This window comes from Scyliorhinus canicula, chromosome 2 (assembly GCF_902713615.1).
Source record: "Scyliorhinus canicula chromosome 2, sScyCan1.1, whole genome shotgun sequence".
NCBI classification, from domain to species: Eukaryota; Metazoa; Chordata; class Chondrichthyes; order Carcharhiniformes; family Scyliorhinidae; genus Scyliorhinus; species Scyliorhinus canicula.
Genome location: NC_052147.1, coordinates 49,039,059 through 49,052,077, shown reverse-complemented (window position 1 = coordinate 49,052,077; position 13,019 = coordinate 49,039,059). Strand labels below are relative to the sequence as shown.

Below are 13,019 nucleotides of genomic sequence, written 5' to 3'. Positions count from 1 at the left end.
AGAATAACTGGTGTGCTACTTTATTGGACAGCTTACACAAGACATCTGGAAAAGGGGAGTGCTTGGTCATTGGCATCCTGCAGGGTTCCTCGGCCTGCAAGAGGACTGGGAGGAAAGGCACAACACCACCAGCTGCTCCAGGAGAAGGCGACAGAAAAGGGGATCAGGACTCCTCCCCCACTATGGCTGCAGGATGCTTCTCAAACATCCCCCATGTGGACCTGCAGTGCCATATCAAAGAATGAGTATGCGTCTTCACTTGGCCTCTAAGTCATCCTGAAACATATCACTCATTTTGTCAGCCAGCTTTCTGCCTTGCGGTGTCAGGAAACCTGGTTCAATTCTGGCCTTGAGTGATTATGTACGGTTTGCAGGTTCTTCCCGTGTCTGCGAGTTTCCCCTAGGTGCTCCGGTTTACTCCTACAGGTTAACAATTTGCAGGTTAGGATAGGGAAGTAAGTGGGCCTATGTGGGGTGCTCTTTCAGAGGGTTGATGTAGACTCAATGGGTCGAATGGCCTCCTTCTGCACGCTCAGGATTTTATGGATCTATGAAATTCAATGAGTGGGACTTGCATTTAATCAACACCAGAGTGGTAAATATGCAGGTGTCTGTTTAGTATCATCAGGCAAATTCAAATTATGGTTATTAGAAATCAGAATCAAGGCTTCCGGTGTGCATCATGAAGTGAGTGAGCACACAGAGGCAGCTCCTGCCTAAGGTTGCAGAAAAGAGCTCTTTTTTGGGCAGCACGGGTTGGAATTTCGATGAAAAGGCGTGGGTGAATGTTCAAAAGTATTTTCCCCCAGGAATAGGATGTTTCTTGGTTATCAGACCCTCAGAAACAGTGCAAGATTTGTCTGAACAGCAACAAACAAAAGCCTCTGCAAGCATGCTAGCGGGGGAAGGGCCAGCTTATAGGTCTCAAGCTGACCTGAGGGCCTTTATGAAAGCTGAATTCTAGCAGCAGAGGGAAGAACTGTGAAAAGATCTCACCAAGGCCATTGAAGAAGCGGAGACGGACTTCCGGTAGCCGTGATGCGGAGCTAAGCCGCACGTTCAGTGGCTCCCACTATTTTCGGACTTTGGTGCTCTTTTAAGGGCTCGTAGTGGTGCTGTTTGGAATTTTCCCCGTGTGGGAACACTCCTTCTCAGATTCTCCACCGGTGGATGGCCTGGACTAGGAGTGGAGCGGTCAGAAAACCGGCTTTGCAGGTGCGGCTAAGCACCGCAGCTCCCGCTACTTAAGGACTTTTGGGGCGATTTGAGGGCCCCAAACGGCGCTGTCTCGACGAATCCCGGTGGGGGAAGGTGTCTAGAGGAGCATTCCCCATAATTTATGGTGCTCACCCGGGGTGGGGCAAAGGAAAAGGCTGCAGCAGCTCCACAAGAAAAGCGGGGGAAGAAGAACAAAATGGCGGCCGGCGGAACACCTGAGGACTGGTGGAAGTGGGCACAGCAGCAGCAAGTTGCTCTTCTGCGCTGTTTTGTGGAGCTGAAGGCTGAGTTGCTGGACTCACTGAATGCGACTACCAACAAGCTGCTTGGAGCTCAGGCGGCCCAGGAGGTGTCTATCCGGGAGTTGCAGCAGCAGGCCGCTGAGCGGGAGGAGGAGGCCGTGGTCCTCGTGGGGAAAGTGGAGTTGCACGAGGCACTTCACAAAAAGTGGCAAGACCGCTTGGAGGAGCTGGACGTTCGCACGAGGCGAAAGAATTTGAGGATCCTGGGCCTGGCGGAGGGGCTGGAGGGGTCGGATCTCCCGTGGTACCTGACCATGATGTTGAGCTCATTGATGGGAGCGGGGTCCTTCCATTTGCCCCTGGAGCTTGAGGGAGCTCACAGAGTGCTGGCCAGGAGGCCTAAGGCAAATTAACCCCAGCGGGCGGTGCTGGTGCGGTTCCATCGATTTAGTGACCGGGAGTGTGTGCTGCGCTGGGCCAAGAAAGAGAGGAGCAGCAAGTGGGAGAATTCGGTAGTACGAATCTACCAGGACTGGAGTGCGGAGGTGGCAAAGCGGAGGGCCGGGTTCAACCGGACGAAGGCGGTGCTGCATGCCAAGCAGGTCAGATTTGGAATGCTGCAGCCTGCGCGTCTGTGGGTGACATATAAGGACCGGCACCACTACTTCGAGTCCCCGGAGGAGGCATGGGCCTTTGTACAGGCGGAGAAACGGGACTCGAACTAGGATTTGGGGACACACTATGCCGTTGCTGTTTTCGCTGTTGCTGTTCTTCAATATTGACACGTGTTTTTTTATGCTGCTTTTCTTTTTGCTCTGTTTCCGGGTGGGTTTGTCTGTTGGGTATGGGCTTTATATGTTCTCTTCTGTACGGGGCCGGGGGTTGGGGTGAAACTGGATTTTGAGGAGCTGCGTCGGAAGGGTGGGGTGTGGCAGTGTGAAAGCGCGGGCTTTCCTCTGGTTGTCCGTGCTGCGGGGCAGGGAGGGCGGAGCTGGAGGTGGGGGCGTGGCCTCTACTGGTTTTCTTTCCCGCGCTGAAGCGGTGCCAAGGAGGTGTGGCAAGAGGGGGATGACCCCATGCCGGGAGGAGATGGGTTTTGGCAGGAGCTGCCGGGTCAGCAGAAGTCAGCTGACTCACGGAAGTACCATGGAGGGTGCGTCGCAGCTAGGTGGGGTCCTAGCCTGGGGGGGTGGGGGGGGATACCGGGTTGCTGCTGGAATGGCCAGGAAGGAGCTGGCGTGGGCCGGGGGGGTAGAGGAGAGGTGTTATCGCCATGGGGAACGGGTCAGGCGGGGCGAGCTGGCCTGGGGCGAGCAGTCGATAAGCTATGGCTAGCCGGCGGGGGAAGAGGGGCAGGTTGCTCTCTGATTCGGCTGATTACCTGGAACGTGAGGGGGCTGAATGGGCCGGTTAAGAGAACCAGGGTATTTTCTCATCTGAAGGGGCTGAAGGCCTGAATGCTCCAGGAGACCCACTTGAAGGTGGCGGACCAGGTTCGTCTGAGGAAGGGGTGGGTGGGGCAGGTTTTTCACTCAGGATTGGACGCGAAGAACCGGGGGGTGGCGATCCTGGTGGGGAAGAGGGTGGCGTTCGAGGCGGCTGAGGTGGTGTCGGACAAGGAGGGCAGATATATTATGGTGAAGGGTAGGCTGCAGGGAGAGAAGGTGGTGCTGGTTAATGTATTGGGATGATGCCGGCTTCATGAGGCGCTTGTTGGGCCGCATTCCGGACCTGGAGGCAGGGGGCCTGATCATGGGGGGAGACTTCAACACAGTGCTGGATCCCCCACTGGACCGGTCCAGTTCAAGGACGGGTAGGAGACCGGCGGCGGCCAGAGTGCTGAGGGGGTTTATGGACTAGATGGGAGGGGTGGATCCCTGGAGGTTTGGGAGGCCGAGAGCGCGGGAGTATTCCTTTTTCTCCCATGTCCATAGGGTCTATTCCCGAATAGATTTTTTCATCCTGAGCAGGGGATTGATCCCGAAGGTGCAGGATGCAGAGTATTCGGCCATAGCGATCTCAGACCATGCTCCGCACTGGGTTGATCTGGAGATGGGGGAGGCGCGGGACCAGCGCCCGCTCTGGCGCCTGGATGTGGGGCTGCTGGCTGATGAGGAGGTGTGTAGGAGGGTCCGGGAAGTATTGAGGGGTATCTTGATACCAATGATACGGGGGAGGTCCGGGTGGGGATGGTCTGGGAGGCTCTGAAAGCAGTGATCCGGGGAGAGCTGATCTCCATCCGGGCCCATAGGGAAAGGAGGGAGAGGAAGGAGAGGGAGAGACTGGTGGGAGAGCTCCTGGATGTGGACAGGAGATACGCGGAGGCACCGGAGGAGGGGTTGCTGGGGGAACGGCGCAGTTTGCAGGCCAAATTTGACTTGTTGACCACCAGAAAGGCGGAGACACAGTGGAGGAGGTCGCAGGGCACGGTATACGAGTATGGGGAGAAGGCGAGCAGGATGTTGGCGCATCAGCTTCGCAGGCGAGATGCGGCTAGGGAAATTGGTGGAGTGACGGATAGGGGTGGGAATGTAGTGCAGAAGGGGACAGAAGTAAATGGGGTCTTTAGGGACTTCTACGAGGAACTGTACCGGTCAGAACCTCCGATGGGGAGAGGGGGGATGGAGAGCTTCATGAACAGGCTATGGTTCCCAAGGGTTCAAGAGGAGCTGGTAGAGGAGCTTGGGGCGCCGATAGAGTTGGAGGAGCTAGTCAGGGGGATTGGACAAATGCAGTCAGGTAAGGCGCCGGGGCCGGACAGGTTCCCGGTGGAATTTTATAAAAAGTATGCGGATCTGGTGGGCCCCCTGTTGGTGCGAGCTTTCAATGAGGCATGGGAGGGAGGGGCTTTGCCCCCGACGATGTCGCGGGCACTGATCTCTCTGATCCTAAAGCGGGATAAGGACCCCTTGCAGTGTGGATCATACAGGCCTATCTCGCTCCTCAATGTTGACGCTAAGTTGCTGGCGAAGATCCTGGCCACCAGGATAGAGGACTGTGTGCCAGGGGTGATACATGAGGATCAGACAGGATTTGTCAAGGGACGGCAGCTCAACACGAATGTGCGGAGACTGCTAAATGTTATTATGATGCCGGCAGTGGAGGGGGAGGCGGAGATAGTGGTGGCGCTGGATGCAGAGAAAGCGTTTGATAGAGTTGAGTTGGGGTACCTGTGGGAGGTGCTGGAGCGGTTCGGATTCGGGGAGGGATTCATCAAATGGGTGAGGCTGCTCTACGCGGCTCCGATGGCAAGCGTAGTTACAAATGGAAGGAGATCGGAGTACTTTAGGCTCTACCGTGGGACCAGGCAGGGGTGCCCCCTGTCCCCCTTGCTCTTTGCACTGGCGATTGAACCTTTGGCTATGGCGTTGAGGGAGTCAGGGAGATGGAGGGGTCTGGTGCGGGGTGGGAAGGAACATCGTGTATCGCTGTATGCGGACGACCTGCTGTTGTATGTGGCGGATCCAGAAGGGGGAATGCCGGGGGTGATGGAGCTGTTAGCGGAATTTGGGGGCTTCTCGGGCTATAAGTTAAATTTAGGCAAGAGTGAGGTATTTGTAGTACACCCGGGTGATCAGGAGGAGGGAATTGGGAGACTCCCATTTAAGAGGGCAGTGAAGAGTTTCAGATACCTGGGGGTGCAGGTGGCCAAGAGTTGGGGGACTGTCCATAAGCTTAATTTTACCAGGCTGGTGGAGCAGATGGAAGAGGAATTTAAAAGGTGGGACATGGTGCCGCTATCGTTGGCGGGTAGAGTGCAGTCCGTCAAAATGACGGTTCTCCCGAAGTTCTTGTTCCTTTTTCAGTGTTTGCCCATCTTTATCCCTCGGGCCTTTTTTAGAAGGGTTACGAGCAGCATCATGAGCTTTGTTTGGGCGCATGGGACCCCGAGGGTGAAGAGGGTCTTCTTGGAGCGGGGTAGAGATGGGGGGGGCTGGCGTTACCCAATCTCTCGGGGTATTATTGGGCGGCCAATGTGTCGATGGTGCGCAAGTGGGTAATGGAGGGGGAGGGGGCAGCATGGAAACGGATGGAGAGGGCGTCCTGTGGAGATACAAGCCTGGGGGCCCTGGTAACGGCGCCGTGGCCGCTCCCTCCTACGAGGTATACCACGAGTCCGGTGGTGGCGGCTACCCTCAAGATTTGGGGGCAGTTGAGGCGACATAGGGGAGAAGTGGGGGGCTCGATGGAGGCTCCGATAAGGGGGAACCATAGGTTCGTCCCCGGGAACATTGATGGGGGATTTCAGGGTTGGTACAGAGCGGGCATCAGACAGCTGAGGGACCTGTTTATTGATGGGAGGTTTGCGAGCCTGGGGGAGTTGGAGGAGAAATTTGGGCTCCCCCCGGGGAACATGTTCAGGTATTTGCAGGTAAAGGCATTTGCTAGGCGGCAGGTGGAGGGATTCCCTTCGCTTCCCGCGAGGGGGGTGAGCGACAGAGTGCTTTCGGGGGTCTGGGTCGGAGAGGGGAAGATATCTGATATCTACAAGGTTATGCAGGAGGCGGAGGAGGCGTCAGTAGAGGAGCTGATAGCTAAGTGGGAGGGGGAACTGGGGGAACAGATCGATGACGGGACATGGGCTGATGCCCTGGAGAGGGTTAATTCTTCCTCCTCGTGTGCGCGGCTTAGCCTCATCCAATTCAAGGTGCTGCACCGGGCCCACATGACTGGGACAAGGATGAGTAGGTTCTTTGGGGGTGAAGACAGGTGTGTCAGGTGCTCGGGGAGTCCAGCGAACCATGCCCATATGTTCTGGGCATGCCCGGCGCTGGAGGAGTTCTGGAAGGGGGTGGCGAGGACAGTGTCGAGGGTGGTGGGATCCAGGGTCAAGCCAGGATGGGGACTCGCGATTTTTGGGGTTGGGGTGGAGCCGGGAGTGCAGGAGGCGAAAGAGGCCGGTGTGCTGGCCTTTGCATCCCTAGTAGCCCGGCGAAGGAACTTGCTACAATGGAAGGATGTGAGGCCCCCAAGCGTGGAGACCTGGATCAATGACATGGCGGATTTCATTAAGCTAGGGAAGGTCAAATTCGCCCTGAGAGGGTCGGTACAAGGGTTCTTTAGGCGGTGGCAACCTTTTCTCGACTTTCTGGCTCAACGATAGGGTACGGGGACAGTAGCAGCAGCAACCTGGGGGGGAGGGGGGGGGGGGGGGGGGGGAGAGAGAAAGGTGGGGGGGGGGGGGGGGAGGCGGACGATGACTATGTTTGTTCATTTAATTTAAATTTATTTTGAAGTTCTTTTGTTGTTCATTGGGGTGGGGGGGATGTGATACATGCGTCGATACAGTCTGGGGGTGGTACGGTTATTATGGGTTATTTTGTTGCATTTCATTGTTTGTCGTTATGTTATATATTTTCTGTAAAAAATTCCAATAAAAATTATATTTACAAAAAAAAAGAAATCAGAATCAAAGTTGTTGAAACTAGATTTTCAAATATGCAGGTCTTACTAGCATAGCACGCATTTGCAACCATTCATAAAAATCACCATCCCTTCCAACCCGGTCTTTCTCTTTTAATACAATTTCAATTTCTAAATAGAGAAAGTAAATAGTTGTTAACTAGGGTCTTTTAATCCCACTTCTATTGTGGTGATCACAGAGAAAAGAAATGCACCATTGTGAAATATGCCAGTTCCGATAAACCCACCTGGGTTATAGTTGTCTACCTTTCTTGCAACACACAATATATGTATATAATTATGATAAGAAACAGAAAAATGGCTGTTCAAATTCATTAGTACAAAGGATACAACTATATTATCAGAATTACTGGTCCATAAAACATTCTTGCCAATAGTCAAGTGCTTTCACAATACTGCGCAAATCATTCTGAAATTTAAAAAGTGGAATTGCATTGTTTCATGACAACACACCACAATTAGAACAAAATCGATAATTATGATTTTAGGCCCTGCAACCTCAAATCCAATGTTTATAGTTGAGCATAAAGTTATTTAAAATTTTAACTTCTAGTGGAAGTAATGATTTTTAGTTATTTCAAAATGAGTTTTGCAATCAAGTGAGTGCACATAGACATTTTGCATTCTACTGCAAACAGTTCAGGATATTTCTTGAATCTATGAGGTTAGGCATTACAAATAAAATAAATGGTAGAAAAGGTGTATTTTAAAAATTGAATAGATAAGACCATAAGACATAGGAGCAGAAGTGCACCATTCGGTCCATGGGGTCTGCTCTGCCATTCAATGAAATCATGACTGATCTGATATGATAATCTTCAACACTTGTTGGATTTTAAAACTTTCCCTCTCCTCTGGTTTACCACAAATATTTGCCATACTATGTTTTTTATTCCAGTTTAATACTACCCTTAACTTCTTTGGTTAACAATGGTCGTTTTATCTCCTAGAATCCTCCTTCCTCACTGGGAGATATATTTTTTGCTGTGAGTCATGAACTATTTTCATAACCGTCTACCATTGCTGATCAACGGTCTTTTCTACTAACTCCTTGTCCAGTCCACTTCAGCCAACACTACCCACATACCTTTGTAATTCCCCTTATTTAAGTTTAGTGCAGTTGTTTATAACCCAAGTTTCCCACACTCAAATTAAATGCTAAATTCTCCCATGTTCTGGTCACTGCTTCCAAGGGGATCTTTTACTCCGATTGTTTATTTAACCCACCTCATTACACGTTACCAGATCCAAACTATCCTGATTCCTGGTTAGATCCACAACATAATTCTTCCTCATGCTACCTCTGCCAATTTGATTTTCCTAATCAACGTGAAGATTAAAGTCACCCATGATTAATGTACTGCCTTTTTTACATGCCCTCATTATCTCATGATTTGTTCTCCATTCTACTGTAAAGCTACTTTAAGGAAGCCTATAGATTACTCCCACCAGTGTCTTCTTCCACTTGTTAATTCTTACCTCCACCATATGGATACTCGAGTATCCTCCACATAGATATTTAGAACAAACTACAGAATTTATATTTAAAAGTTTGCTAATACAACTTTATCAGGACTCTCCAGAAAATATACCAGAGTTATTATAAAATGAAGTACAAGCATTTTTTTCAAAATCAACTTACCACTACTGTAGTTCTATAATCTTTTCTAGCCAGCTCTTTCGCAGCAATTTCTTGAGAGACTGGACCAAATGTAAAATAATTGGGGTAAAAAGCTCCAGCAAGAACAACCTGTTGGAAAATAACTTTGCAATATAAAGACAGTACAAAATGCAATTCATTCTATCCTTTTAAATCATGCACAGTTCACTTGGGGAAGCATATATAGAAATATTGCATACCAAAAGACCACATAAATGCATTAGAACATAAAGTGATTGAAGTTACTTGACCATTCTCTACTCCTGTTGTGCCAGAACCTAGTCTACACAGGAACTTTGCATTTGGACTCAAGAGGCAGAGTTCTCTGCCTATTGTTTACAAGACCAGTGATGCACAAAAGCGAAAACCGCCAGGGGATATGCATGTTGTATAATAGACGTCACAACATATCAGGCTGTACATGTTGCGATGTAAACTGTGGTCAAGACTTGGGTAATGTATTAAACTGAAAAAAATATTAACATTGAAGCATTGTCAAAATAAAACAGTACCTGAAGAATGAATCTCTGCTTGTGTACATACTCTTCATCTGTGCATCCATGCAGGCGATCAATATACATGTTGAAACATTGGACACGTTCCTTCAGCTCCTCATACAACTGTGCAACCTAAAATGAACCAGTCAAAACTTAATGTTCCAGGATTACATGTTGCATAAGGTACCGGGGGGGGGGGGGGGGGGGGGGGGGGGGGGGCATTTAGCCAGAAATTTATTTTTTCCTTTGAAACCCACATCACCCCTCACCACAGACCCCACCCAATTCCCAAACTATGTGATTACCTCATGAATGATGGCACAGGATTTGCCTCCACTACACTTTGAAAGGATTGTTTACCACACTTTAGTATTTGTATTTCTAAAGAGGATTTCTAGATTCCCTTTTATGTTAGTTGCCAATCTCTTCACATGCTCTGTTTTCTCTCATTTCTTTTTTCACTTCCATTTTGAAGCTTTTCCATTCCGTGCGATTCTGAATTGTAATATCCACCCGACATCAGTCATATCTATTTAATCTCACTACCTCTCATCATCCAGCAAATTCTGGCTTTGTTGTCTGACCTTTCCCCATTGTGGGGATGTATTTTGACTGTACCTGAATTCATCTCCTCTTCAAAAACAGGCCATTACTACATCAAATGCATTTGAAGTTACTGAGAGAAGAGAGTGGAAATTGCAGAGATAGTGACCATAATCTTCTAATGTTCTTCAGAAAAAGGAATCGTGCCAGAGGATTGAAAAATTGCATATAGAATACAGCACAGAACAGGCCCTTCGGCCCTCGATGTTGTGCCGAGCAATGATCACCCTACTTAAACCCACGTAACCCGTATACCCGTAACCCAACAATCCCCCATTAACCTTACACTACGGGCAATTTAGCATGGCCAATCCACCTAACCCGCACATCTTTGGACTGTGGGAGGAAACCGGAGCACCCGGAGGAAACCCACGCACACACAGGGAGGACGTGCAGACTCCACACAGACAGTGACCCAGCCGTAAATCGAACCTGGGACCCTGGAGCTGTGAAGCATTGATGCTAACCACCATGCTACCGTGAGGCCCCAAAAATTATACTTTTAATTACAGATTTTTTATTGAATTGAAGTTTCACCATCTGCCATGGTGGGATTTGAACCCTGATCCCCAGATAATTTTCCTGGGTTTCTGGATCACTAGCCAAGCAACAATACCACTATGCCACTGCCTCCCCACATTCTTCATATGTTTACACCCTTGTTGAAAAACAGGAACAAGGATAAGTCCAACTACAGGCCAGTAACAATCACACTCAGTGGTGGGGAAACTTTCAGAAATGATAACCTGCAACAAAATTAACACAATCATTTGCACAAATGTGGATTAAAGAAAGCCAGTTTATCGAACATCTTATATGGGAAATTGTTTGAGTTTCTGATGAAGTAACAAAGAGGGTTGAGTAAGTACAAGGACGACTTCTAGTGGCGGCCATGGAGCGAAAGGTCACTTATTTGGTAGCTCCCGCTCGTGGTGGACTTTTGGGGCCTTTTCCCCCGATTTATGGAGATTTGACTGGTAAATTTGAAGACTGGTGAGGCAGAGAAGAGTAACCCGCCACCAGTTTATGGAGTCGTGGACCAGAAGTGGTCTGAAAAGGGGTGATTGATGGGCAAAGAAGAGTGCGGAGCCTGCAGCACAGGAAAACATGGCGGAGGTTCAGGAGCTCGGATTGCCGACCCAGTGGTCAACAGACCAGCTGGCGAAATTCCTCCAGGAGAGTTTTGCCATGCAAAGACATGAGTACCTGGACCCGATTAAGACGGGGCTTGGTCGGGTGGAGAAAAGGTTGGAAGCCAAGGGACTGGCAATCTAGAAGGTGGAAGAGAAGGTGGTTGAGCTAAAGGACCAGCTAACTGCGATGGCAATGGAGATGGATCTGATGTGGGACCATCAGGAAAGGCTGCAGGAGAAGGTGGAAGGTTTGGAGAACAAATCGCGCAGGCAGAATTTGAGGATCATTGGCCTCCCGGAGGGCATCAAAGGATCGGATGCAGGGGCATACATGGCACGTGTTTGACAAGCTGCTTGGTGAAAGTGTGTTTGCTCAACCCCTGGAAGTCGACAGGACGCATAGAGCACTTGGAGGAAGCCGCGTGTGAATGAACCACCGAGGGCGATGGTGGTGCGCATGCACCGGATCCTGGATAAGGAACAGATCTTGAAGTGGGCCAGGCAGACGTGGAGCTGCAAATGGGAAGACAACGAGCTGCACATTTACTAGGACTTGGGTGCGGAACTGGCCAAAAGAAGAGTGAGCTTTAACAAGGTTAAATAGGCCCTCTTCAAGAAGTGGGTGAAGCTCGGCATGTTGTACCCAGCTCGTCTATGGGTCACTTACGAGGGCCAAGAACTTCATTTGGATCGCCGGATGAGGCAATGAACTTTATCAAGGACAGGAGACTAGCAGGTGATTGAGGACATTGAACTTGGGGGCAAGTGATTCTGTGCTGCTAAATGTATTTTCTTTTTGAGCTGTGTATTTAGTGTGTTTGTACCAAATGTTTTGGGCAGTTGCTCAGTTTTGTGTGCGGGTTAACCTTGTTATTGTGTGGGGATGGTGGGTGGTATTTTCTTTGCGTTTGTTGGGGATTGTGATATTTTGCATCTGTATTTTTGAGCAGGGGAGGGGGATAGGATGCATGGCCGGGGGCTACCAGGCTAGCTGGGTGGACAAACTCACGGAAGGGCCGTGGGGGGCAAGCAGGTGAATGGTTTGATATGGGGGTTGGGATTGTTGTTTTCTTAGTGTGGGGGGAGGGGGGGTGCAGAATTGTTCTGCTGACAGGGGAGAGACTGGCGTTGGGAGACTAATTGGAGGTCAAGGACAGTGGCAGCCCGAGGGCAGGCCCGAGGGCAGACCCGAGGAGACGCGGGACACGAGCTGGAGGCTGGCATAAGAAGGGTAATGGTTGATCGGCATTGGGAGGGGGTCCCCCTGACAAAGCTGATCACATGGTGAGTGAGAGGGCTGAATAGGCCAGTCAAGAGGGCTCACATGTTCGTGCATTTGAGGAGGTTGAAGACAGACGTGGCAATGCTACAAGAGACACACCTGAGGGCAGTGGATCAGACTAGACTAAGGAAGGGTGGGTCGGGCAGGTATTTCACTCGGGGCAAGACTCTAAAACTAGAGGGGGGTTGCGATCCCGATCAATAAACGGGTGGCATTTGAGGTAGGGAATATAGTGGCGGATTTGGGCGGTACGTATATGATGGTGAGTGGGAAGCTGGAGGGGATGCTGGTGGTATTAATGAATATCTACGCACCAAAGTGGGATGACGCAGAGTTTATGAAGCAGGTGTGAGGGAAGATCCCAGACCTGGACTCGCATAAAGCTAATAAGCTGATCATGGGGGGGAACTTCAATACGGTCATTAATTCGAGGTTGGATCGGTCGAACTCAAGGACAGGGAGGGTGCCAGCCGTGGCGAAAGAACTGAAGGGATTTATGGAACAGATGTGGGGGCGGGGTGCGTAGACCTGTGGAGGTTCAAATAGCCAAGAGCAAAGGAGTTTTTTTTTTTCCCCACGTGCACAAAGTGTGCTCCCGGATTGATTTTTTCATTTTAAACAGGGCTTTACTGGTGGGGGTGGTGGATACCGAGTATTCGGCAATTGTTGTGTCGGATCATGCCCCTCACTGGGTGGATCCATGGGTGAGCAAGGAGAGGGGTCAGCGCCCGCAGTGGAGATTGGATGTAGCACTGTTAGCGGATGAGGGGGTGTGCAGGTGGGTGAGGAAGGCCATCCAGAATTATTTGGAGATAAATGATACGGTGGGGGGGGGGGGGGGGGGGGAGTTTCGGCAGCAACGGTATGTGAAGCACTGAAGACAGTGATTGGGGGAGCTAATTTCGATATGGGCTCATAGGGAGAAGGTGGAGCAGGAGAGATGGATAGGCTGGTGAGGGA

General features: G+C 50.4%; 1 protein-coding gene across 5 annotated transcripts in view; it reads right to left on the bottom strand.

Annotated features, from left to right (window-relative positions):
* The window catches only part of tdrd9 (tudor domain containing 9), a 254,200-nt gene that overhangs the window by 31,442 nt on the left and 209,739 nt on the right, over positions 1-13,019 (bottom strand). For all 5 annotated transcript variants that reach the window (XM_038777784.1, XM_038777793.1, XM_038777802.1 and 2 more), the window contains 2 exons: positions 9,057-9,173; positions 8,527-8,634 (listed from right to left, as the gene is read on the bottom strand). In XM_038777784.1, coding sequence (XP_038633712.1) covers positions 8,527-8,634; positions 9,057-9,173 — 225 coding nt within the window. The remainder of the gene's footprint in view (positions 1-8,526; positions 8,635-9,056; positions 9,174-13,019) is intronic.